The sequence below is a fragment of the Rhincodon typus genome, chromosome 4 (genome assembly GCF_021869965.1).
Source record: "Rhincodon typus isolate 14 chromosome 4, sRhiTyp1.1, whole genome shotgun sequence".
Classification (NCBI taxonomy): Eukaryota; Metazoa; Chordata; class Chondrichthyes; order Orectolobiformes; family Rhincodontidae; genus Rhincodon; species Rhincodon typus.
Genome location: NC_063335.1, coordinates 24,595,367 through 24,620,393, shown reverse-complemented (window position 1 = coordinate 24,620,393; position 25,027 = coordinate 24,595,367). Strand labels below are relative to the sequence as shown.

The window sequence follows — 25,027 nt, the reverse complement described above, 5'->3', positions numbered from 1 at the left end:
TTCTGAAGGGTCTAGGCCCGAAATGTCAGCTTTCCTGCTCCTCTGATGCTGCTTGGCCTGCTGTGTTCATCCAGCATCTGCAGTTCCTACTATCTCCTTAAAAGAGGTTTTTTAATGAATTCAAAATAATAATTCAACAGGTAGATCACATGTTGAACCCAACTTCTAGAAATGACATACTAAAAGCCCCTTTCAGTCTATAAAGCATTCAAATAGTTTAACATCTTTCATTTTTTTCACATAGTCCATAAATATAAATATGTACATATTAAACATGATGAATAGATTATTTAGCAAGGCAGGCAGATGGTGTATTTGGGACTGCAGCTCATACCCAATGCTGTCTTTGCAGTTAGGTGCTACTTTTGCAATTTTGGTAAATGTCATGACAAGCACAGAGGACCGCCTCATCTAAAATCAGCTGCTCACATCCTAACTTGCACCAAATCCCATTCACTGCTCCAATGAAAGGTTCCAAGTCCAACAATGCCACAATTTTAAAATTCTCATCTTTGATTTCAATTCCTCAAAGGCCTCACCCCCTCCCTCCTCTATAACCTCCTCTAGTCCAACAATATTCTAAGACCCCAAAACAGAACTTGCTGGAAAAACACAGCAAATCTTGCTGGATCTGTGGAGAGAAAGCACAGTTAACATTTCAGATCCAATGACCCTACTTCAGAACCTTCTAAGACCTCTGCACTCTTCAAATTCTAGTTTCTTGAGCATCTCCACTTTAACTGCTCCATCATTAGCAGCCATTCCTTCAGCTTCCTAAGCTGTTGGCTCTGGAATTACATCCCAAAATCTCACTACTTCAATGTTTCTTCCTCCCCATTTAAGATGCTACTTCAAAGCTTGTTGCTCATATGTATCAATATCTCCTTACGACATCAAGGCAACATCCAACTGACTGTGGTATCAAGGAGCCCTACAAAAAGATAAAATTAACAGGTATCAGTGAGAAAGCTTTTTCATGGTTGGAGCTATACTTAGCATAAAGAAAGGTGGCTGGGGTTGTTGGAAATCAATCATTTCAGCCCCAGGAAGAAACACTGAAGTTCTTAATATAGTGTCCTCAGCCCAAGCATCTCCACTTGCTTCATCAATGAACTTCCCTCCATTGCATGCTCAGAAGTGGGAATATTTACCAATGTTTTCAGAGCATTCAGTAATACTCAAGATTGCTCAGATACAAAAGCAGTCCTTCAGCAAGACAGTACTCGAGCTTGCAATGATAATGGCAAGTAGCTTTCATGCCACATGAATGGACTTCTTCAACTAGACAGAACCCAGCCATCTCCCAATCATAACCGCATCAACCTTTGCTGAATCCTCTTTGATCAATATCCTGGGAGTTACCATTGACCAGAAATTTAACTGCACCAGTAATTCAACCAATAAACACTCAGGCACATTTGTCAAATTTTATTTGGACAAAGCATCTGGGGTTGGGAGCGCATCTAAACTTCTGACAAGCATTCCTGGTAGGGAACAATTGCAGTTGGTGCAAAACCTCTTTTGCTCCATCGCCAGACTTGAATTCCAAAATAAACTGTAAAATACTGGTGTAAAACTTAGGATACCTCAAGAACAAGCAGGCCAACACGTGCATCTTCCAGGACACTGAATTTCTTATAATAAATTATGTTAATTCTACATACCTGCATTACAAACTCCCTGCGACGTGGCAGACCTTTTTCAGATAACAGAAGATATTCAGGTTCTTTCTCCTTCTTTGCTTGCTGTATCTGGGCTAATCGACTGATGGGATTCATACCCTGTCCATATTCTGGACCCGTCTGTAACAGAAACACTTCATGAATGGAAGGTATACTACTTGTGTTTTGTGGAAAGAAAGACAGAACAATGACTTACATTAATCTCCTATTTCTGTCATTGAAACTAGCACACAACTACATCATAAAATTAAATGTGCCTTTTTTGACTCCTGGTCTGCATTGCACTAGCTAACCCCAGACAGGGTTCCAGAATTGGTCATAATATTGAACCCACAATTTTGGAGGGTTCCTCTCCCTATCCTTTCTTCATCACTGACTTCCTCTTGCTACTTCTGCTTACATTTCTTCAATAATTCTATTTTCCTTCACCTCTAGTCTCTTGTGCATCTAATATTCTACTCAATCTAAGATCTAAGATCTGTTGTCAATATAAGACATGATCTTATGTTATTTTCATGTGATAGAAAAGTGTGCTAATCTCCTCTGCATTTTTGGTGTCCAATGATAAAGCTGCTTGAAATTCTAGGAATTTTGCTTTCCACATTTGCCAATTTACCAATCTATCAAATGAGTCTGCTACTTTGATTTTCTATGATGGAAGGACTGTTACCAGTGAATTTTGCTGCATTGGTTAATTGTTGTAGGTACTTGAAGTTGTTGATTGATTATTTTCTTGATTAGTAAAATGATTATTAGAATTTTGTTCTCCTCATACTGCACTCCATTTAGTTGTTTTGTTGTATTATTTGTTGATTAAAGTTGTTGCTCAACTCATGCTCCAAATATTGTTGTTACAGTACTCAGCTTGAAAGCTGTCAATTTTGCTGCTGTTTTAAATGCTGTTTCGATATAAAGATCAGCTTTCCTTGAAAAATAGTGTCTCCAAAGAGATGAATGGAATGACTCCTTGTCCACGATGGCTGATAGATTCACTAACGATTTGTGACCTTCTCCAACCGGCTTTAATCAACGTGATACAATTTTTTGATTATCAAAGATGGTTGTTGTAATGTTGTCAGCATGATTTTTATGTGAGGTAGTTTCATGCAGAATTCAACACCACATGACTAGATTCATGCTCCTTTTCTTTGTTTCTGATGCTTTCTATAAACCTGATAAAACTTTGTAGTTACTGAATGAAACTTGCATTTTCTGTCCAATGAATCAAAAGCATAAAAAATTAACTAACTTCACTAAGGGCTCAAACTTCAAATTCCAAACGAGTCTCATTCTCATTTCTTTTCAATCAATTGATGTACTGTAACCCTGTTGCTGAAGCATTTTCTTAACTTGGTGAATAAATCTTACAATGAATAAATAGCCTGAAGTTTCTAAATAACTGCCAAAAATGTAATTCTTATTCCCAGCCTAGTTATTCTAAGGGACTGAATCTGCTCTGTCTAACTGGTGACCAACCTCTCTTCACCGATACTCTGGGACCCCTTCCTCCTGTTATGGGCAATCTCGTCCTTCAGAGAAAAAAGGTTCTTTGTGATCACATGGGTGTATCAGCACTTTGAGCATATATAGCCATGCCAGCTCCTGAAACTTTTCCACTTAGTGATTATGAAGTGCACTGGTGTAAGACTGACAACCTGTGGGCTGTCAGACGTTCAGAGTACACATTCCATTGCTGCTAAGGTTTGCAGGTGATCGTTGTATATGACTCACCTGTAGACTGGCAGTCACACTGAGTGCTAACCTTGTAAGTGTCCGATTGCAGTGACAGGACTGGCATCACTTAGCCTTACAAAGCACAGAAGAAGATTTTTCATCCTCTTCCTGCAGTAGACATGGGTTCTTTTGTGCAGATCACTGGTGCTGAACTGTGCTGCGACTTTGGTCCAGGCCTAATGGGAGGCCATCCTGCTGCCACAACTGGGAAAAAGAACTTCCCTTCTTTTGTGGATAGCCAAAACAAGAATCTCTAGTCAGCTGTTTTTGAAACTGCAGAGCCAGTTTTTGTCTTAGTTGGGACATGTCTAGAGTGATGAGGCAAACAACAATGCTGAGAGATGCTGCAGGCTTATAATATCTGAAGCGCTATCTGGGTGATCTTAAAGTATTGTGTCCAGGTCATCGACCCCGGAGATTCCAGTGGGAACAAGATCTTCCTGCATGCCCCGTAAGATTTACTGTTCAACACCTGCATCAACTCACATACAAAAGAAGTGAGTTAAAATATGCACTGCTATGCAAGGAAACCTGGGCCAAGCCTGAGTAGAACTGATGACCTCTAGCAAGACTAACCCATAGAGTTTATAATGCAAGATTCTGCCCTTAAGACTTTGGGGCAGTAGAATACTCTATCAGCATTAGCAAAAGAAGCTGAAACCATGTCAACTTTTTAGAATAAATTGATTTGGGTGGTTGAAGGGTGCATGGGTTTAGAACTGGAGGTAGCGTGAAGGATAAACATCAACACACACGGTTTGAGTCAAATTGCTTGTTTATATACTGTAATTCTTATATAGGCAATTCTACATAATTTTTAATTGAATAGGGAAGTTTACTGCAATTTGAGAAGCCCAACTGGCTGGAACTCTGTTCTAAAGTTGGAGGAGTTGAGAGACATGAAACTGATAGACTATAGTTGGGAGCGTGTAATTATAAACACCTTTTCTTTAAGGTAGTCTCCCTTGTAAGTGTGGTCACATGGAGGAAAAAAAATTTCTTATTCTTACTTAGAGTGGGAAAAGCTGACAGGAAGTGCACACTTGACCATTGAACACTTTCCTTCAATATCATAAACACACAGTAAAACACAAAGGGAAGTTTACACTTCAATTTTTTTTTAACAAGTGTCGTCTATTTCAGGAAAAGCATAAGTTGCTTTAGCACTATCGCTAACCTTCAGTATAGATTTGGGTCGTTTTTTATAATGAGTTTTTGGTTTTTCAATCACTGGCAGGGGAGGAAGTTTCTTCAGCTCTTGGAGGACAGTTATTGCTGCTCGTTTTTTCGAAAGTTTTTTACTGTTTCCTTCTCCTTCCGCTGTAAACTCGCCAACTGCAACACGAGTGACAAAGCTCTTCATGTGAGGAGGACCACTTTCTCTAGTTACCTGTCACAAAGAGAAAATGTAAATTAAAATATGTTATATTTTTCTCAGCAATTTTCTTCCCTTTTCTCCCCCCAAGGGTGCTAGAGACACTTGCTACTATTATTTCTGCTACTGAAAATGGACAGAGAAAATGTTTATTAGTCAGTTTGTAAACAATGACTTTCAAAACTGAATGGACAGATCTCAATTAAATTTGAAACAAAGATAGGGTATGTTCCAAGGAAAAACTGATTAGTTTGTGGTGAAGATGTGAATCCAGAGCCTGACATTTTTCTTTTTAGAATGGTGTGGATTGTCTCAGTTGTAAGATGCAATTTGTCACAGCTTTCAAAACATGAGCAGTTTACAGAGCAGGTTGCTGTATGTTTAGGGACCTGATGCTTCCCTCTGAAACAGAATCTCTTAATAAAAAGGTTATTTTTTCAGTTTTGTAGTTACAGAGCATCAACCAAGCAGAGAAACGTCTCAAAAAAAAACTGAGCAAGTGTGATAATCTCAACTCAACACAGTGAGATGGAGGAATGCACTCTACTGAGTGCCCTCCTCACCTGTTTTAACAGAAGTCTGAACAATGACTGGGAGTCGTAATGTGCTCATCACGATTGTTCACTTCCAGTACTGATGTTACAAAGTTATGGAACATAAATGTCAAGCCTTCCTGACCTGACAAAGTGGCTGCAGAAAGTTTCTCTCCTCATTTCTTCTGTAAAACATTTACTGACCATCCTGAGAAATACATTCTCACAAAATTTCTGGATACCAGAAAAGCCTACCAGTTCTACAAGTTCTACTTGTAGAAAATACATGTTGTCCACACCAAACCTCAAAATTAGGATGTAGCAGTTCATGATACTGGTTGAGTAGCCAGGATTGAGGTTACTGGCCTACAACTTTCTTGCACAGATTTCAAACTGAATCTACTGTTTAGTCCAAAAGAAGATTATGTTCATGAGAAACAATAATTTCTCTTATTCTTATGTTATTTTTATACCTTGTTCCAGTTTCTTCTTTTCTATGAGAGCTACCACAAATACACTTCAAGATATTTCATCCAAAAATCCAAATATACAAATTAGGAGCAGGAGTATGCCATTTGGCATGCCTAATACCAGAATGGATCTGTTCTACAATTCAATAAGATCATGGTTGATCTGAGGTCTCAACTTCACATTCTATCCTACTCCTAATAATTTTGACTCCCTTGTTAGTTAAGAGTTTATCTACCTCCACTTTAAAAATATCAACGACTCTTCCTCCACTGCTCTCTGGGAAAGAGTTTGAAAGACTTCACGATACTCAGAATTTCTTCTCATCCTACCTTAAATGGAAGACTGTTTTTAAATTACGCCTTCTAGTTTTAATTGTTCCCACATGGGTAAACATCCTTTCAGCATCTTCCCTGTCAAGGCCTCTCATAACCTTATATGTTTCAATAAGATGCTTCTTATTCCTCTAAACTGACAGAAACGGGCCTTTCCTTATAAGATAACCCCTCCATCCCAGCAATCAGTTCAATGAACCATCCCTGCTTCTAATGCATTTGTTTTCTTCCTTAACTAAGGAAACAAACTGTACGTAGTATTCCAGATGTAGCCTCACCAACACCCTGTGCAACTGTAGCAATAATCCTTACGTTTATATTCCATTACCCATTCAATTCCCCTTTGCTTATTAAATACAATGCCAAATTCACTTGTGTGATTACAGCTTGTCTACCTATAACATTTAAATTATTATTTCTAGGACATGTAGAGAATAAGGATTTTAAAACAAAAATGATCAGTTGGGTTATTTTTTTGTCCCAATTAAAGTGTCTTTAATCATTCGGTACAGCTTCATTACAGAGGTCAAATATCTTTATATTGAACTGAATTGAACTGGCTTTATTGTCACATGTACTCAAATGAGTACAGTGGAAAGTTTTATAAGTCACCACTTAAAGTGCCATCTTAGGTAAAACAGTCGCTAGGTATAATCTTTAGTTACAGAATAGAGAAATGAAGAAAAAAGTTACATTACATCTATACACAGTATAACCACTGGTCAGAAAAACAAGAAGCAAAGTTAAAAAGAAACTTCAGTCTCTCTCTGAAGTCTCTTCACAGCAGACCAGTGCAGGGGGCTACCATGTGGTCTGACCGCTGGCCCCACTCCCACACCGGGCCTCTAACGCCTCACTCTGCACTGAGCTGCTGGTCACTGGCGTCCCTGCTCCAGCTGCTGGTCGCTAAGCAATTACTGTATATGTTCTATTTCCTCCAACGAAAATTCACTGCCATATATCCACTACATACACTTCAATGTTAATGTGGACAAACCTATTCCAGCAAAGATCTATGATTTGTTTTTAACAAACTTGTCAGTGTTCTTTCATTCAAAAGTTTGGACATTTTGATTCTGACCTCGCATTCACAGCAAATTGGTGGCAAAATGACACCCTTATTAGGCTCAAATGTGTTCTCATGATTCATTTGACATTTTGAAAAAAGCATGAAAGTTGATATCTTCATCGTTCTAAGAAGTAATTATGGTGAAGCAACACAATAATCTGAGTGCCTACTGCTATTCTAATTTTATTCATACCTCCATAGACTGACTTCTAGGAAAGATAGCAAACTTGTGAATTTGTGTTCCAGCAGTAATTTGATAAGGCTTGCATTACAGGTTTCCTTCCAAGGTTTATGTCAAAAATGTATGTTGATGTGATCAAATGACTGTAAGCCAAATGCTGTGAAGCACTTTAAATCCACATAGGAAATAGAGGCACATTTGGAAAAGAAAATTAAAGTTAAAGAATGCTTACAGTTCACTTATGTTTAAAACAAGTGGCTCTCCCAACCAGCAAAATAACCCGTTCAAAATGGAGTTTCATAAATTATGCTGTGGTACATCTGCTCAATCAAATACAACAGGCCACAGGTAGCATTATGTAAGTCTCAGATCATAAAGCACAATATTGAAACTGCATTGTTAAATAGAAAACAAATTGCCCTTTGTATGAATCTGGGAAGTAGCTTTAGAATAATACTGGGAAAGCTCACTGAAGTGCTGGGAAAGGCTTGCACAGATATAAGCAACCGAAAGATTCAAGAGCCTAAAGAAGTAAGACTGAAGAGTGAAATATCTGGAAAACCAAAAAGGAAACTGGGGAGGTTGTGGAGTCTGAGAGTAAAGGTTACAACAATTAAGTACTGAGACATTAAGAACAGAGGGAAGATAGAGGACATAAATTAGAAACGTCAGTAGAGAAGATAAGACCTTTGTTTTTGCAAAGGTCAAAATAATTTGTTAAGAGTTAGTCGTCTACTAGAAAAACTTTATCATTGTGAAAAGGATGTTAGCCAACAGATTAGTTGAACTTCTCACCCAGTATGCTGTAGATTTGCTCAAATAATATCGCAGTCTGAATGCAACATATTTAAGGTCTCAAGAATAATCTTTCTACATATTATAGTTCTACAAGGAGAATCCCTCCTCCAACATTTCCGACATTTTCAACATATTCCCAATGCTTTCAACAACAGTGAGTATATTTCAAAACAACTTGATTGGCTGTAAAGTGCTTTAAGAATCCTAGGGGTGGCGATCATGAAAAAGGTTATATTAATACATTTTTCTTGTTTCTTTTAACTGTATTTTTAACTCTATTCAATATTTGTTAAGATGTGTTATCTAAACTATTAATATTTAATATAATTAGCTGAATATGAATATGCATATATCTTGAACTTATTGCAATTAACACTTTACAATGCCAAGGACACTGGTTACAGCAGTGATTGGAAGAAAACCACTTACAGACTTAAAAGAAAATTTTAACTCCAGCAAATGACCAAACTGAAGACTCCAACTGACCAGCTACCTAACTGAAGATTGCCACAGTTGACACCATGTGATATCATCATCAACAACCAAAAACTGAGAAAGTCACTTAGTTTCCTTAAAACAATAAGATACAGGAGCAGAATTAGGCTATTCAGCCCATCAAGTCTGCTATGCCATTCAATCACAGCTGATCGGTTTCTCAACTCCATTCTCCTAATTTCTCCCTGTAACCCTTGATCCCTTTTTGAATCAAGAACCTATCTATCTTAAATTTCCCTTGTAGTTTCATCCAAGGCTTTTTTTCCTTTTTGCCTATATCTGCAAAACTGTCTATTTTGTTCTGAATAACTGTCATATCAGACTCAATGTTAACTCGAGACAACAAGGTGCAGGGCTGGATGAACACAGCAGGCCATCCAGCCCTGCACCTTGTTGTCTCGGATTCTCCAGCATCTGCAGTTCCTACTATCTCTGATTCAATGTTAACTCTGTTTCTTTCTCCACAGCTGCTGCCAGACCTGCTGAATTCCTCCAGCATTTTGTTTTTATTTCAAATTTTCAGAAACCGCTGCCTTTTTCTTTTACATGTCAATCTTGTCTGTTTTGTCCATCCTATTAGTGAATGAAAGTGTGAAAATTTAGATTTAAGCAGTGGAGTAGTTTAAGATTTTAAATAATAATTAATAATCCATTTTGCCACTTGTTAAGGAATGAGGTGGATAAAATCATCAGGGGCATAGATAGGATGAATGCGTATAATCTTTATCCTAGAAATGGGGAATTGAAAACCAAAGGGCACAGATTTAAGGTGAGAGGGGACAGATTTTAGAAGGACCTGAGGGGCAACTTCACACAGAGAATGGTGCGTATATGGAATGCGCTGCCAGAGAAAGTGGTTGAGGCTGGTACAATAGCAACATTTTTTTAAAAATTTGGATAGGTACATGAATGAGAAGGGTTTAGAGGGATATGGACCAAATGTGAGCAATTGGAAATAACTGAGTGGGCACCATGGTCAGCATGGACCAGTTTGGGCCAAAGGGCTTGTTTCCATGCTGTATTACTCTATGACAATAAAATTGTTATAATAGATATATTTTTGTTTGCTTGTTCATCGAGGAAACCTTTCCAGCACATTCTTCCCATCAGGATTGTGATGATTTAAATAGTAATTTGGCAGTAGAGAACTTGAGCACTGCTTAAAAAAAAAGACACAATTTATCAAAGCTTGTTTTGTATTCAGCCTGACAATTTGCAAGATTACCAATGTAAAGAGAAAACAACATTTCCACCGTATCAAGGAGATTTGTATTACACTATAACATTAAGGTGCAGTACGCTCCTCAGTCTACCATTACTTGAAACTCAGGATGATCATGATCATGTTATGATCCCATATCAATGTGTCAAATGAATGCACAATTTGCCCAGGAACCAATTTCTTTTTTTAAAAGAAGACAAAGTGTGAGATCTCAGGTACTTATTAAAAGATTAAAGTCACAAGATCTCAGCATCTTGAACAAACAACATTACATGTTACTGTGCAAAATTAGCGCAGCAAAATAACTTACAATATATATAAAACTTACATTCTAAATCCAGAATGAACTTAAGGTAAATATAGGTCTTACAACCTGGTGTGTAGAGAAACGTATATTTTTAAACCTCTTGGTTGTTCACAACAAATATTTCAATTTTCTATTTGTGCATGAGCTATCACACTTCAACTAAAACATAATTCATTTAAAAAACAAAGGTGTTAATTACCAAGGTTTTCTTGAATGAAACAAAATAAATTTTATCATCTACTAACAGTGTATTTTTTCTCTGGTAATAAAACATCAAACACTGATAATAAATTTAAAATGGATAGTGTTTGGTATAAACTGAGAAAATGAAGGTTATGCAGTTAAACAGGCCTCTTGTTGTCACAAATCACTTTCTCTTCTCTCTGCTCTGCCACTCAAAAGCAGCTGGTGGGACATAATCCAGTGTGTAATCTGAAGTCTAGTTCCAATGTTTTTCCAAGCTGGCAAACTGGAATTTGAGCCTTTCATCTCAAAATATATAAAATGATCATATATGTAAGTTAAGCAGGAGACTCAAATTCCTTGACGCTCATTGAGTTGCCAGGTCTTGATGTCTTTTGATAAAATGGCAGTCTCAATTAGCTGCACCTGGCCTCTTCCTGAGCCCCAACTACAAAAGTCAGCAGAATGAGGTCACCTTCCTAGGAGCAGAGTCAGCAACAGCATGTTTCCCTCAAGGAACCTGATCCTCATTCTTTCTCTTTGACTGTTTTAAAAAATCCAACTGACCCTAAGCCTTAAATTGGTCTTCTGTCACCCAGCAATTGTTTTCAGTGACCTACTGAAAACCTCAAGTCCTGCCTCTATTCTTGAGCAAAATCAAATGTAACTATGTAAGTGTCCATCTCAAGTGGTGGACACTGCTGCAGGAGTTCCTCAAGTGAGTGTTCTAAACCTAACTGTCTTCAGCTGTTTCATTAAAGAATTTCAGTTCATCGTGAAGTCAGAAGTGGGAATGTTCACTGATGATTGCTCAGTTTAATTTGTATTGCCCAGGTAACAATGTAGTAGATGCCTGTTGTGAGGAAATGTTCTTCTTACGCCAGGATGCATGCAGCAATAACACTCACAAAACTGAACAACATTCAGGATAAAATAGTGCTCTTGATTGCTACCCTATCCACCACCTAAAGCGACCCCATCATCAATGGATCAGATCTAAGCTCTGCAGTCCTGCCACATCCAGTTGTGAATGGTGGTGGAAAACCAAACAACTCAGTCGAGGAAATTTTCTGTTTACTCACTACATAGTGTAAAATGGTTACAGAAAAAATAGGATGTCACAGGTTCAAAGTGGAAAAGCCATATCAGGAACAGCAACAGTGACTTAAAAATGAGGGAGCAGCTAGATAAAATATAAATGCAAGACCAAACGTATAAAGAGCAGAAGCAGAACCCATTAAAGGAAAAAAAGTGTCCCAGGGCCAATGGATCAAAACAAGCTGCACAGTCCAACCACATCCAGTTGTGAATGGTGGGGGCAACTAAAAAGCTAAGACAAAAGTAGTTTCATGTATATCTTCATCATCAAACAAGGAATGCAAGTACTACAACAATCGAAAGGTTCAACAATGCCCAGGACAAGCAGCCTGCTTGATTGACATCACAACCACAACCTTCAACATTTACTCCACTCACTGATGCACAGTCACAGCTATATGTACCATCAACAAGATAGAATGCATTAACTCACCAAGGCATCTTCAAAACCCACAGCCTCTACTAGGGCACAGAGACAAGGGCACCAGATTCACGGCAACAATCTCAGCAAGAAGTGCCAACTGGAGGATCCACCTTGGCCTCCTCCAGAGGTTCCCACCATCACAGATGTCACACTTCTGCCAATTCGATTCATTCAATATGATTTCAAGAAAAGGCTGGCAGTACTGGATACTGCAAAGGCCATGCGCACTGACAACTAATACAACATGGAGACAGACAGCCAAATCAAATCAGCCTTCCTAACCCTGTATTCACAACATAGCAGAATTAAAATACTCAATGACCCTCAAAATTGATCCCAACGGCTCCTTATAACCAGAACTAGATTTCATGATTAACTGATACCAGAACCAGATTTGTAGCATAAACCAAAGGTTTAACAATTTATTAATAATATGATAGCTTTAGCAGATCAAAATTCAACCAGAAGGTAAACTAATTAATATCTATGATTTAATCCAATCCTCTTTAATTCTAGCCTCCACTCTCACAAAGAGAGACAGACAAACAGACACAGTTAAGGGATAAATTAACAGGGAAAAATAAGTGAGATATAACTAGTCAGTTCATTTAAGCAGTCTCCATGATCTGTAACATCACCAGTATATGAGATTACATCTTTTTGGTTTCTGACAACATCAAGGCATGCAGATAGCTTCCAGTAGGCTCCAAGGAATACTCATTTAATTCTTACAACAGAAATTCCATTGTTTGAACTTTCAATGAGTCAATGAGAGGACAATCAAAGAGCAATTAAAGTTCTGTCCTGTAGCTTTTTCAGGCACAATCCTTCTGACTTAAACACAGTTCAAAAACCAGTTCAAACTCTGGCCTCTCTTTGTTGGACTGGTTGTCTCCCTATGAGATCCCAGTTAACATTCAACATCTGAATGCCATATGCATAAGCACAAGACCTCTCCAGAGTTGAAGCATCTATGGAACACTTTTAACAAGAAGCAAACTGCAATTAACTTTCAATTCTGGCCTCATAAACTAATGACAGTTTGTTTGTGTTGTGCTGCTACTCAGCCCAAAGGTCACCTTTGGAATTCAGCCCCAATCCCCAAATGATAACCAAAAGTAACATTACATAATGAAAAATCAGTGAAGGTTCTAACACAATGTTCTGCAAATAGTACTAAAAAACATGCACTCCAGAACCTGCCACACCTCTAGCCAAGCTGTTCTAGAAGAGCTAGAGAACTAGTGCCTACAAACAATGTGGAAAATTGCCCAAGATAGCTCCTGTACACAAAATGCAGGACAAATCCAACCTGGACAATTATCGCCCCATCAGTCTACAATCAATCATCAGTAAAGTGATAGAACATGTCTTCAACAGTGCCATCAAGTAGCACATATTAGGGCGGCATGGGGTGGATCAGTGGTTAGCACTGCTGCCTCAGAGCACCAGGGACTCAGGTTTGATTCCAGCCTCCGGCGACTGTCTGTGTGGAGTTTGCACATTCTCCCCGTGTCTGCGTGGGTTTCCTCCGGGTGCTCCAGTTTCCTCCCACAGTCCAAAGATGTGCAGGTTAGGTGGATTGGCCATTTTAAATTGTACATAATGTTCAGGGATGTGTAGGTTAGGTGCATTGGCCACAGGAAATGCAGGGTTACAGGGATTGAGTAGGGGGATGGTTCTGGATGGGATGCTCTTCGGAGAGTCGCTGTGGACTTGTTGGGCCAAGTGGCCTGTTTCCATCCTGTGGGGATTCTATGATAAGTAGCACCCGCTCAGCAATAACCTACTCAGGCTACACCTGAAAGACTGTGGCATCAAGGAGCCCTAGCAAAACTGGAATCAATGGCAATCAAGGGGCAAACTCTCATCTGGTTGGAGTCATACCTGGCAAAATGGTTGTGGTTGTTGGAGGTCAGTCATCTCGGTCCAGGACATCTCATCAGGAGTTACTCAGGGTAAAGACCTAGGCCTGCTTCATCAATGACCCTCCTTCCATGATTAGGTCAGAAGGGGAGATGTTCACCAATGATTGCACAATGTTCAGCACCATTTGCGGCTCCTCACATATTAAAGTAGTATGTCCAAATGCAACAAGACCTGGATAATATCCAGGCTTGGGTCGAAAAGTGGCAAGTAGCATTCGCACAACACAAATGCTAGACACAACAATCTCTGGTAGGAGACAATCTAACCACTGCCTCTTAAACTCATTGAATTGAGTCATCATCACTAAATTCCCCACTATCAACACCCTGGGTTACCACTGACCAGAAACATACTGGACTTGCCATATAAATACAGGGGCTACAAGAGCAGGTCAGAAGCTAGGAACACTACAGTGATAACATACCTCCTGACTCTCCAAAGCTTGTCCACCACTGACAAGGCATAAGTCAGGAGTATAATGCAATACTCCCTACTTGCTTCAAGAAGCTTGACACCATCTTGGGCAAAGCAATTTGCTTGACTGGAATCACTAGTGCACAAACATTCAGTCACTCCTCACCAACACTTAGCAGAAGTATGTACCATCTAAAAGATGCACTGCAGAAATTCACCAAAGAGCCCTAGACAGCACCTTCCAAACCCACAACCACTTCCATCTAGAAAGACAAGGACAGATGACACATGGGAACACCACCACTTTCAAGTTCCCCTTCAAGCAATTCACTGTCCTGACTTGGAAATATATTATCATTTCTTGGCTGTTGTTGGGTCAAAATTCTGGAATTCCCTCCTTAACAGTGTTGTGGATCTACCCACAGCACATGGACTGCAGTGGTTCAAGGTGCAGCTCACACCCCCTTCTCATGGTCAACTAGGGATGGTCAATAGATGCTGGCCTAGCCAGAGACACACATGTCCCATGAGTGCTTAAAAAGCATTTACTCCTTCTATCACTAGCAAACCATGAGTCATGTATACCATTATGAAATGCATTGCAGAAATTTAGCCGGACATTTCAGAGTGCACATTATAAACTTGTAAGATGAACAAATGTAGTCAATGGTTAGGAACTTCACCACCTTCAAATCATTCTCTGAGTGACAAAACACTCTGACTTGGAACTATATCGCCATTCCTTCACGGTCACTGCATTAAAACCTTGGAACTCCCTACTTAACAGTATCATAGGTGGCCCTTGACCCCATAGGCAGCAGCAGTTCAAGGTCTAGCTCCCCACCATCTTTTCGCGGGTAATTAAGGATGAGCAGCATTAACACCCACATTCCAAAAATAAATTTTAAAAAACACAGGTGATCAATATTTGTAATTTCAACTTTCAGTTCTGCAAAAATATCAGAAAGTTTTAAGAGCCTTACTTATGGAAGTGCAATTCAACTGTACTTTAAAGACAAAAACCCAGCAGGTCTGTAGAGAGAAAAACAGAGTTAACATTTTGAATCCACTGATCTCAGAACTCTGCTTTAACTTGTTTTTCTCTCCACAGATGCTGCCAGACCTGCCAAGCTTCTCCAGCACTTTGTTTTAGTTTCAGATTTCGAGCATCCACAGTTCTTTGTTTTCATTATTGTACATTAAAAGAACTTGGCTAATACTTGTGTGGATTTGTTTAACCTAGCATTAACCTCAGATGCAATAATGCTGTCCATGGCACTGAAGCAGTATAAAACTGAATTAGCCAGAAAGCATTAAGCTAATGGTACTACAAAGAAAACAATTAATTGTGTGACCTGGATAAGAACAAGCATTGTCGGCATTAATCACTATATTCTTTACACCAGAGGGTATTACTTTGTAGGGACAGAATAACAAAGGAAATCCTTTATAATTAATCCTCTTTTAATTTTTTTCTGCTTAAATCTTACCGCTAGTATGAATAACTTATTCAAACTAGCATTTTTCTAGGTCACCTGATTAGCAAGTACGTATAATTAATTTGATGACCACTCAACAACAACACATTAAATGACACAGCATCAAAAAAGCATGCTGCTTGTTAAATATTTACCAACATCCAAAATCTCTGAACTATTTAGAAGGAAGAGAAATTAATACTGAGCAGAAAATTGCAAATATAAAAACAGGAATTCGGAAAAGAAGTAGGCCACTTGGCCCCTCAAGCCTGCTCCACTATTCAATAACATCAGCTGATCTGGTTAATCCACATTTCTGGCTACCACCAATAAACCTTGCTTCTCAAGAATCCATCTACCTCTGCCTTAAAATATTCAAAGACTCTGCTTCTACCTCTCTTTGAGAAAGTGTGTTCCAAACACACACAACTCCGAGAGAGAGAGAAAAAAATCTGCTTATCGCTGTCCTAATTGGATGACCCCTTATCTTGAAACAGTGACCTCTTAGTTTTAGATTCTTCTACAAGAGAAAACTGTTTTTCCACATTCATCATTTCAAGATCTCTCCGGATCTTACATGTTTCAGTCAAGTCACATCATACACTTCTTAATGTTGACAGATACAAGCATAGCCTGTCCAAGCATTCATTAGAAAACATTCAAACATTTCAAGTATTAAAATCTAACACAGAGAATGTTGGAGAAACAGCAGGTCTGGCAGCGTCTATGGACAGAGAAATAGAGTTATGTATCAAATTCAGAATGGCTTCTTCATTCAAGATTTAGATGTTATTTATTCTTCCTAGCAAAATGGACAATAATGCATTCTTTCCACATACTGGGCCCTGCGTTCGATAGCAGCATCAAACAAGTCAAGCTTTCCAAATAATGGCATGATGCCAGAAATGCTTATCCAAAGACAACTGCTGTGAGCAAATTTCTTCAGGCGAGTTCTTTTCTCTCACCACTGAAATAACTTTACAGCGGCCAGTATCCCACCATCAAGTCACCTTTCTTTTTATGTGGAAAGTCCTTGACACTGATCCAGTTCCTGCAGAACCAGCTCTCAGAGAGAAAAGGATATCTGACACTCCTGTTCTTATCTGTCAGCCAGGGCTCCCTGATTGGACCAGATTAACAGCCCCAATCAGGAAGCTCATATTCTATGAGGTTCACCTGGCTGAGCTCATTACAATCATTACAAGTGTTAACTGTAAAAAGTTGAGCACCCCAATGTCAATGAAAAATTACTTTCTGCCAGCTAGTCAATTATTTTCCATACTAATATGTTATCCACTATGCTGTGAGCTTCTACTTTCAGCAGTAACCTTTGAAGAAAACCCATCTGGTTCACTAATGTCCTTTAGTGAAGGAAATCTGCTATCCTTACCTGGTCTGGCCTACATGTGACTCCAGACCCACAGCAAAGTGATTGACTTAACTCTGGGCAATTAGGAATGGGCAATAAATGCTGTCCTAGCCACCAACACCTTAATCTGTGAATGAATAAAAAAAAGTGGTATCATATCAAATAGCTTCTGGAAATTTAAGCACAACATATCTAGTGGTTCCCCTTTATCCACAGCAGATGTTATTTCCTCAAAGAATTCCAATAAATTGTTTAAATATGATCTCCCTTTCAAAAAACACATTGGCTTTGCCTGAATATACTGAATCTTCTAAGTGCCCAGCTTTAATGTCTTTAGTAACAGCTTCCAACATCTCCTCTATGATAAATATTAAGCTAGCTATATAACCCTATGATGCTATAACTGGCTTGCCGTTTTCAGCTTACTGTCTCCTTCCCTTTTTGAATAAAGAAATTATATTCACAGTTTTCCACTTTAATGTAATCCTTCCCAAATTTAGGAAATTTAAAACTAATATATCAACCATCTCACAAGCCATCGAATACCCTAGGATGAAATCCATCAGGTTCCAGGGACTTATCAGCACACAGCTCCAACAATTTGCTCAGTCCCAACATCCCAATGACTGTAATTTTTTTCAGGTCCTCCCTCCCTTTCATTTCCTGATTTACTTTTGTGATGTTACTTGTATCTCTACAGTGAAGAACAATGTAAAATACTTGTTTAATTCATGTGTCATCTCCTTATTCTCCATTAGTAATTCTCCAGGAAACTTCGTAAAGGACAAATACTTAATTGCTTAACGCTTTTCTACATAAAATATTCAGAATTTATGGCTAGCTTTTTTTCTTGAAGTTTGAGATGATCTTTAACTTTTTTTTTAGTTAAACATAAATGGTGAGTGCTCCCCTTGGAATTATTCTCTCTCATTTGAATGTTTATTCCATGTATTCTGAAATAGCTCCTTGAATGCCTGCCACTGCATCTCTATTGGCATATCCTTTAACCAAATTTGCAGTTCATTTTAGCTAGCTCAGCTATAATGCCCTCAGAATGACCATCATTTAAGTTTAAAATATTAGTCTTGGACTCATTTTTCTCTACTCAAATCGAACATAGAATTCAATCATGTTATTTTCACTGCTTCCTAGGGATGTCTTTACTACAAGATCATTAGTTAATCCCGTCCTGTTGTATAGTGTCAGCTACAGTAAAGCCTGCGCTTTGTACTGCAGATGTGAGAGATATAAAGTAAAAACAGAAAGTGCTGTGTTGGCAATACTGTGATGCAGACTGTGTGATTTATATAGATTGTTAATAGCATTCAATTTAAATTTGAATATTTAAATTTTGAATTCAGGATATATGGGTTCTTCTACGTGTATGAAGAGTGTAATGATTAGCCTGTAGGCTTTTCTGTAGCCAAGGTGATTTCTTTTGAAATCTGAGGGAGTAGATTTCATAACTGCTTTTACCTCTAGCAGGAATTATATCCCACCAAAGCTCTAGGGTCACCTATCGATTTAAACTTGTACTGTTCATTCTGTCCTGTTATGGAGTCGTTATCATTTGATTTATCACATTTTCTCAAATTTTATCTAATTTAAAATCCTCTCTATGTCCATACTTCTATGACTTACTGGAACACCAGCCCTAGCACAGTTGAGATGCGGACCATTCCAACAATAAAACTTCCACATTTCCTAGTATAAGTGTCAATGCCCCATAAACTGCACCTCTCTTGCACTAGTTTTTGGGCCAAGCATTTGTTTCCCTAATCTTATTCACTCTTTGCTAATTTGCACATGGCTCAGGTAATAATCCAGAGATATCCAGAGATTATTACCTTTGAGGTTCAACTTCTTAATTTGGTGACTCTGCAGACCTTTTTCCTTCTCCTGCTTACTTCATTGAAACTGACATGTACCAGAATGACCAGATCCTCCCCCTCCCATTGTGAGCTCTTCTCTACAGCTGAGCGACCTCAGCACTGGCAGCTATCACACACTTCTAGATACTCACCCTTTGCTATGGAGAACAGCGTCAACCCCTGTCATTATACTATACCACTGCATTCCTTTTTGCTCCCCTCACTTGAATTACTTCCTGAATCACAGTCAGTTAGCTCAACCACCTTCACTTCCATCAAACCAAGCTGAAAGAACCTTAAACCTGTTGGAGATTTGCTCAAACCTGTTGGAGACCTAGGCATCTGCATCCTGCTCTCCAGGTCCCCAACCTGCTTCATTCACAGAACCTTTTTCAAGTGACCAAATCAGAAGACCTTATCCTAAGAGATATCCTGGAATGAAGTGTCCATGTAATTTTCCCCACATTGGTGTGGTGCATGTCTGTAGTTCTTAGGGGAGAAATAAAAATTGGTTAAGTGTTGGAGTTTAGAAAGAGGAAGAAAGGTGGAAATTGAAGAGCATTCAATAGGTAAGGGGAAGAACCTTTGCAATAGGAAGGTGCTGGAATAAACTGTAACATCATGATGATTTAACTGGTAAAATTAAAGTACTGAAAAACAACAATCCAATACAGATTTCATAAAATCAGAATATTTTGACAGGTTAATTGGGCAGTAATTAAACCAATTTAGAAAATAAATGGAACATTTCTAAGAACAACACAAATCATGTGGAAGACCAGTAATGTGCTGACATTGAAAGAAAGAAGCATTAAAGAAACAGCTAAGATGGCTGATTAGTCCTTTAAAAAACAGAAAGAAATAAGATGCAAACTAAATGTTTCCACGGACTGAAGTTGTATAATGCAGAAGTATATACAAAGGTACAAAGAAGATAGGAGGACGGATTTTATAGGCCACCCCACAGGCAGGAAAGCAGATGCCCTCTTGTACCTTTTATGAGTGGGAACAGCATCTCCCTGTCGACCCTATCACTCACGAGTTTGCAAATCTCCATCAAATCTCTTCTCAGCCTCCTCCTGTCCTTGGAGAACAGTCCAAACTTCTTCAATTTATCCTTATAACTTAATTTCCTGACACATGAAACCATTCTTGTAAATCTTTTCTGCACTCTCTCCACTGCATTCACAACTTTCCTATGTGGCAGCCACAACTGAGATCTGACAAATGTCTTATGATAAGTTCAGCATCATCCCCTTGCTCCTGTACTCGGGACACTGTATGCTTTATTTATTGCTCTCTCCATCTTTGCTTCTCTTTCTTTAGCTTTTTCTCCTCCCCTAGGTATTCCTCTTAGTTCTCAGTTGTATTTTCTGCCTTAAAAAAGTACTTTTTTCTTTTCTAGTGCTAATCTCCACATCCTCTGTCATCCAGGAAACTCTGGATTTGTTTGCCCTACCTTTCTCATTTGAGGAAATGTACCTCAACTGTATCCAAACCATCTGCTCTTTGAAAGTAGACCATTGTTCAGTTACTGTTTTTCTCCTCCAACTCTGTTCTTGCTCCATTGAAATCAACTCTCCACTAATTGATTATTCTTACTCTGGATTGTTATATGTCATTCTCCACCACCATTCTGGACCTCATGCTACACCAATGATCCCTGTCTCCTAAATGATCCTTCCCGGTCTACTTGGTCCACCTCATTGCAAGGACCAGGTCGAATAGCACATCCTTTTTTGTAGAACTTGACACTCACTGCTGCAGGAAACTCTTCTGAACATGATCTAAGAACACTTGCCTCTTGCGTCCCTTACTCCACCAAAACCCCAGTCTACATTTGACCAACCAAGGTCCCTGATTATAACTGCTCTATAATGTTGGCATTTCTCTGTAATTTCCCTGCAGATTTGTTCCTCAACATCTTTTCCACTAGTTGGTGGTCTACAAACTACACCAAGCAATGCAATTGTACCCTTTTTATGTCTTAGCTCTAGCCAAATTATGACTGTCCTTGTACCCTGTGAGACATCTTCCTCCAGCACTGTGGTGCCTTCCGTAAAACCCTCCTCTCCTTCTTTTGCTATCTTTCCTGAACTTATATCCATGAATATTTAACACCCAGCCTTGCCTTTCCTTGAGCCAGCTGTATCCCATCTACTATTCCCTCTTACTTCAAAGCCCTCCCAACAGCACCAGCAGAACATTAGGTAAGGATCTCTGTTCAGGTGCGACCAATCCAGCTTGCACAGGTGCCAGCTTCCCTAGAACCAGTATCAACATCCCAGAAATCTAAAGCCCTCTCTCATGCACCATTTTTCCAGCCATGTATTCATCTGCCTTATACTGCTTTTCTGCACTCACTTTCACGTGGCACTGGGAGAAATCCAGAGATTACTACATATGAGATCATGCCACCCAGTTCCCTAAATTCTGATTACAAGACCAGATCCCCCTTCTGAACTAAGTCATTCATACCACGTGGACCACAACCTTTGGTTGTTCACCTCTCCCAGAAGAAGGTACTATAGTTGTCCATGAGCTTGGCACCAGGGAGGCCATGTAACATCCTGCAGTCACATTGACAGCCACAGAAATGCCTGTCTGCTCCCCTACCTAATGAATTTCCCTCCTCCTTTCTTTTTCCTCTCCTGTACAGTCAGGTTGCTCATAGTGCCAGATGCTTGGCTCTGACTACACAAGATTTAGGAACCTGTGCCCTCATCATCAATCCACACTGGCTCTCTCTGATCAGTTTAAAATTTTCAAGATGTTCAGTGAACTCTGTAATGTCCAGTCAATTGTAATTGAATGGCATCTTAAAGAATGCTTTATGTTAAAATTCGGGTGAGCCAAACTTATGTTCAATTACAAACTGGAAAATTTTGACTTGTACTTTGGCAATGAAAGATGTATGTGTAATGCAAATGATCATTACCGATAGAAAATGGAAGTGATACAATTATGCAGATCTTAGAGAATTGCTCATTACATAGCCTTGTAAGAATGTAAAGACATTTTCACGTATGCACCCAGCACAGTTCCTCTGAAACCTATCAAATGACACTCTTCATTTAAGGTTTGTGAGGGTAATGAATTAATTAGAATTGTTCTTATTGTTAAAATGTAAACACCTACCTCAAAATTGACAGGCAAGTTGCGCTTCAACGCAATCTCAAATACCAAGCTGATTTCAGACTTGTTGATATCAGTTTCTTCCTCTTCATTTGAAATTTCTTCACTCTGTGAAATATAAGAGACGGAATTTTATTTTAGTGAGTTATCTTGGTTGTGATCCGCAGTGTAATATGATTATATATAGATGCTGCCCCTCAGGAGACATTCAAAAACACAAATGTCTAATTCTAAATATATGCAGTCCACGCCTAGTTCTACCTGACCAACACTTCCTTTGATACCTCCATTGTCTTTAAATTACCAAACTGTTTGCCTAAGGTCCAATACTGAATGAGCATAAATTTCCTCAAATACTAGGAACACCTAAGCCAATATCTTTAGACCATGTTACAAACTGTTCCCTAGCCACTTGCACGAATCTTGTGTTGTTTTGGTTGCATCGGGCTTTTTGGAGAGTCTTTCACCACGAGGCCTAGAAAAATGCCTGATCCTTTTTTTTAAACCAAACTCACCTTATTAATTAAAAACCAAAAGAACCGTGAATGCTGTAAATCAGAAACAAAAACAGAAGTTGCTGGTAAAGCTCAGCAGGTCTGGCAGCATCTGCGAAGAGAAATCAAAGTTAACATTCTGAGTAAGGGTCACTGGACCCGAAACATTAACTTTGATTTCTCTTCACAGATGTTGCTGGACGTGCTGAGCTTTACCAGTAACTTCTGTTTTTGTCACCTCATTAACTATTTATCCTACTCAGCATGGCATCCTTTTCATCTGATTCTATCTTCACCTTACCACATGCCCGAAACAACTTGCCATTTCAGCGATAGCTACAGAAAGACCAGCAGCCACCCAGAAAAGCACTGGCATTCCACAACTATTATTCCTATTATTTGATGCTGAATAGGGGAAGATGGTGCTGTGATTCTCTGACAGGGTCCTAACGGTCCCAGTGGCAGGCTGGCCCAGAGAAGGGGCATCCTTTTCTCAGAGGATCAGTAAAGGAGAGGATGCTTTCTTTCCAGGGGACCAGCAGAGGTGGCCACAATACCAGCAACCTGGACTGAGGTTGTTACTTGGGTCAGTATGGTTTCCACAGCGAAAGGCATGGCCAGCAGTGCAGCAAGAAGGTCAATTCTGCCAGACAACTCTTCCTGTTACCTCACATTCACTCTATTCCTGCTACTGCACCCAACTCCCACCAAGGCTCAGTATCTGTCACTCTCACTTGTCCCATCAACATCTCTTATTCATTCTCATACACTCCCAGTCCACACACGGCTCACTCTGCATGGACTCTACAATGCTTACTCACTAACATGGGACACCTCACTACGTTTTGACCACCTGCACCAGCACTAACACTGCCACCAATTTCATCTCACTGAATCTCTCTCATTCCAGGAAAAAAATCACCCCTCAGTGGGGAAGACAGGGATAGTACAGTTGGAGGAGTGCCAGCACAACGGACTCTTAGACCTTTTGAGGAAAGAATGTTGTCCGCTGCAGGAAAACATCCTGTGGGGATGCCTAGACGCCTATATTCTATCTCATGTGTTAGCAACATTCTTTATTTCACTACAACTCTCTCATGAATCTTGTGTCAGTGTCTTTCTTCGCACTCCACTTTCAGCCATTGGCCACTATGCCTTCTCTCTCTTGGGTTTTCCACTACTTATGAGATGTCCTTTATCTTGGCAGAAAAATGGCCTCCTCCCCAGGACCACCTCCCTGACATATAGAATAGGCATATAAAATGATTGCTCAAGAACGGTCACTGGACTCAAAATGTTAACTCTTTTCTCTGCACAGATATCGCCACACCTGCTGAATTTCTGCAGCAATTTCTGGTTTTGTCTGTTTTAGATTTCCAGCATCGCAGTTCTTTGTTTGAATTTAGTGTGAATGGACAGCTATGGACAGCTAAAGAACCACCAGGAGGGGGAGCCATTAAGAATTCACTCTCAATGGTGGCACTGCCAAGAATATGAGCGCGAAAGACATGCTGAAGTATTTGCAACTATCTTCGGCCAGAAATATCAACTGGATAAACCATCCAGGTTTTCTGCTGAGGTAAGTACAATCATAGATATTGGTGCCAATTCCAGGAAGCTACCAATCAAGACTGGGCAACTGACATGGAACGAGCTATTAACGTCAGCCAACAGACCACAAGAGCCAAGAAAAGACAGAACCTGCAAGACAAGCTAGCCACACTTACCCACAAAAATGACAAGAACAGAACAGACACATGGATAAGGAACCTCTCCGACAGGAAACTGACAGACATGGAAAAAGCCGTTCTCACCCGAGGAGTGAACTACAACTACAGGGACGCCAACAAAACGGAATTCCTAGCTACACTGGAAGCCACACTCAAGACCAACAATATCAACCAAGAAACACAACAAACATAAGACAGACAATAGTCCCGACACTAATCAGAAGGAGTGAACTCAACACCCTCAACACACGGGAATGACAAGCCCTGGACGGGTTAAAGAAGGACAAGAACATCACAATACTACCTGCAGACAAAGGGTGCATGACAGTGATAATGAATAAAAGGGACTACATCTCCAAGGCACAAGCACTGCTCGCCGACGAGAACACATACCGGCCAGTACAGACTGACCCGACACCGCAACTAGGCAACAAAATCCTCTACACGCTACAAAGACTTAAACAAACAGGACAGATCAACAAAACAGACTTCGTAAAAATGAAACCCGAAGGAACCAACACACCCCTATTCTACGGCCTCCCTAAAGTGCACAAGCCGGAAGTCCCCCTCAGACCCATAGTCTCCCTACCAGGCACTCCATCGCACAGATTAGCCAAAGAACTACAAAGACGACTCAGGCACCTAGTCAACAAGTCACCCTACTCTATCCACTCAGCCCAAGAATTCCTCAACTCCATCAAAG

General features: G+C 39.6%; 1 protein-coding gene across 1 annotated transcript in view; it reads right to left on the bottom strand.

Moving 5' to 3' along the window:
- Window positions 1-25,027, bottom strand: part of stau2 (staufen double-stranded RNA binding protein 2) — a 263,804-nt gene that overhangs the window by 157,155 nt on the left and 81,622 nt on the right. Inside the window, exons 8-10 of the mRNA XM_048595666.1 lie at window positions 22,104-22,208; window positions 4,594-4,806; window positions 1,665-1,802 (exon numbers count right to left, since the gene is read on the bottom strand). Coding sequence (XP_048451623.1) covers window positions 1,665-1,802; window positions 4,594-4,806; window positions 22,104-22,208 — 456 coding nt within the window. The remainder of the gene's footprint in view (window positions 1-1,664; window positions 1,803-4,593; window positions 4,807-22,103; window positions 22,209-25,027) is intronic.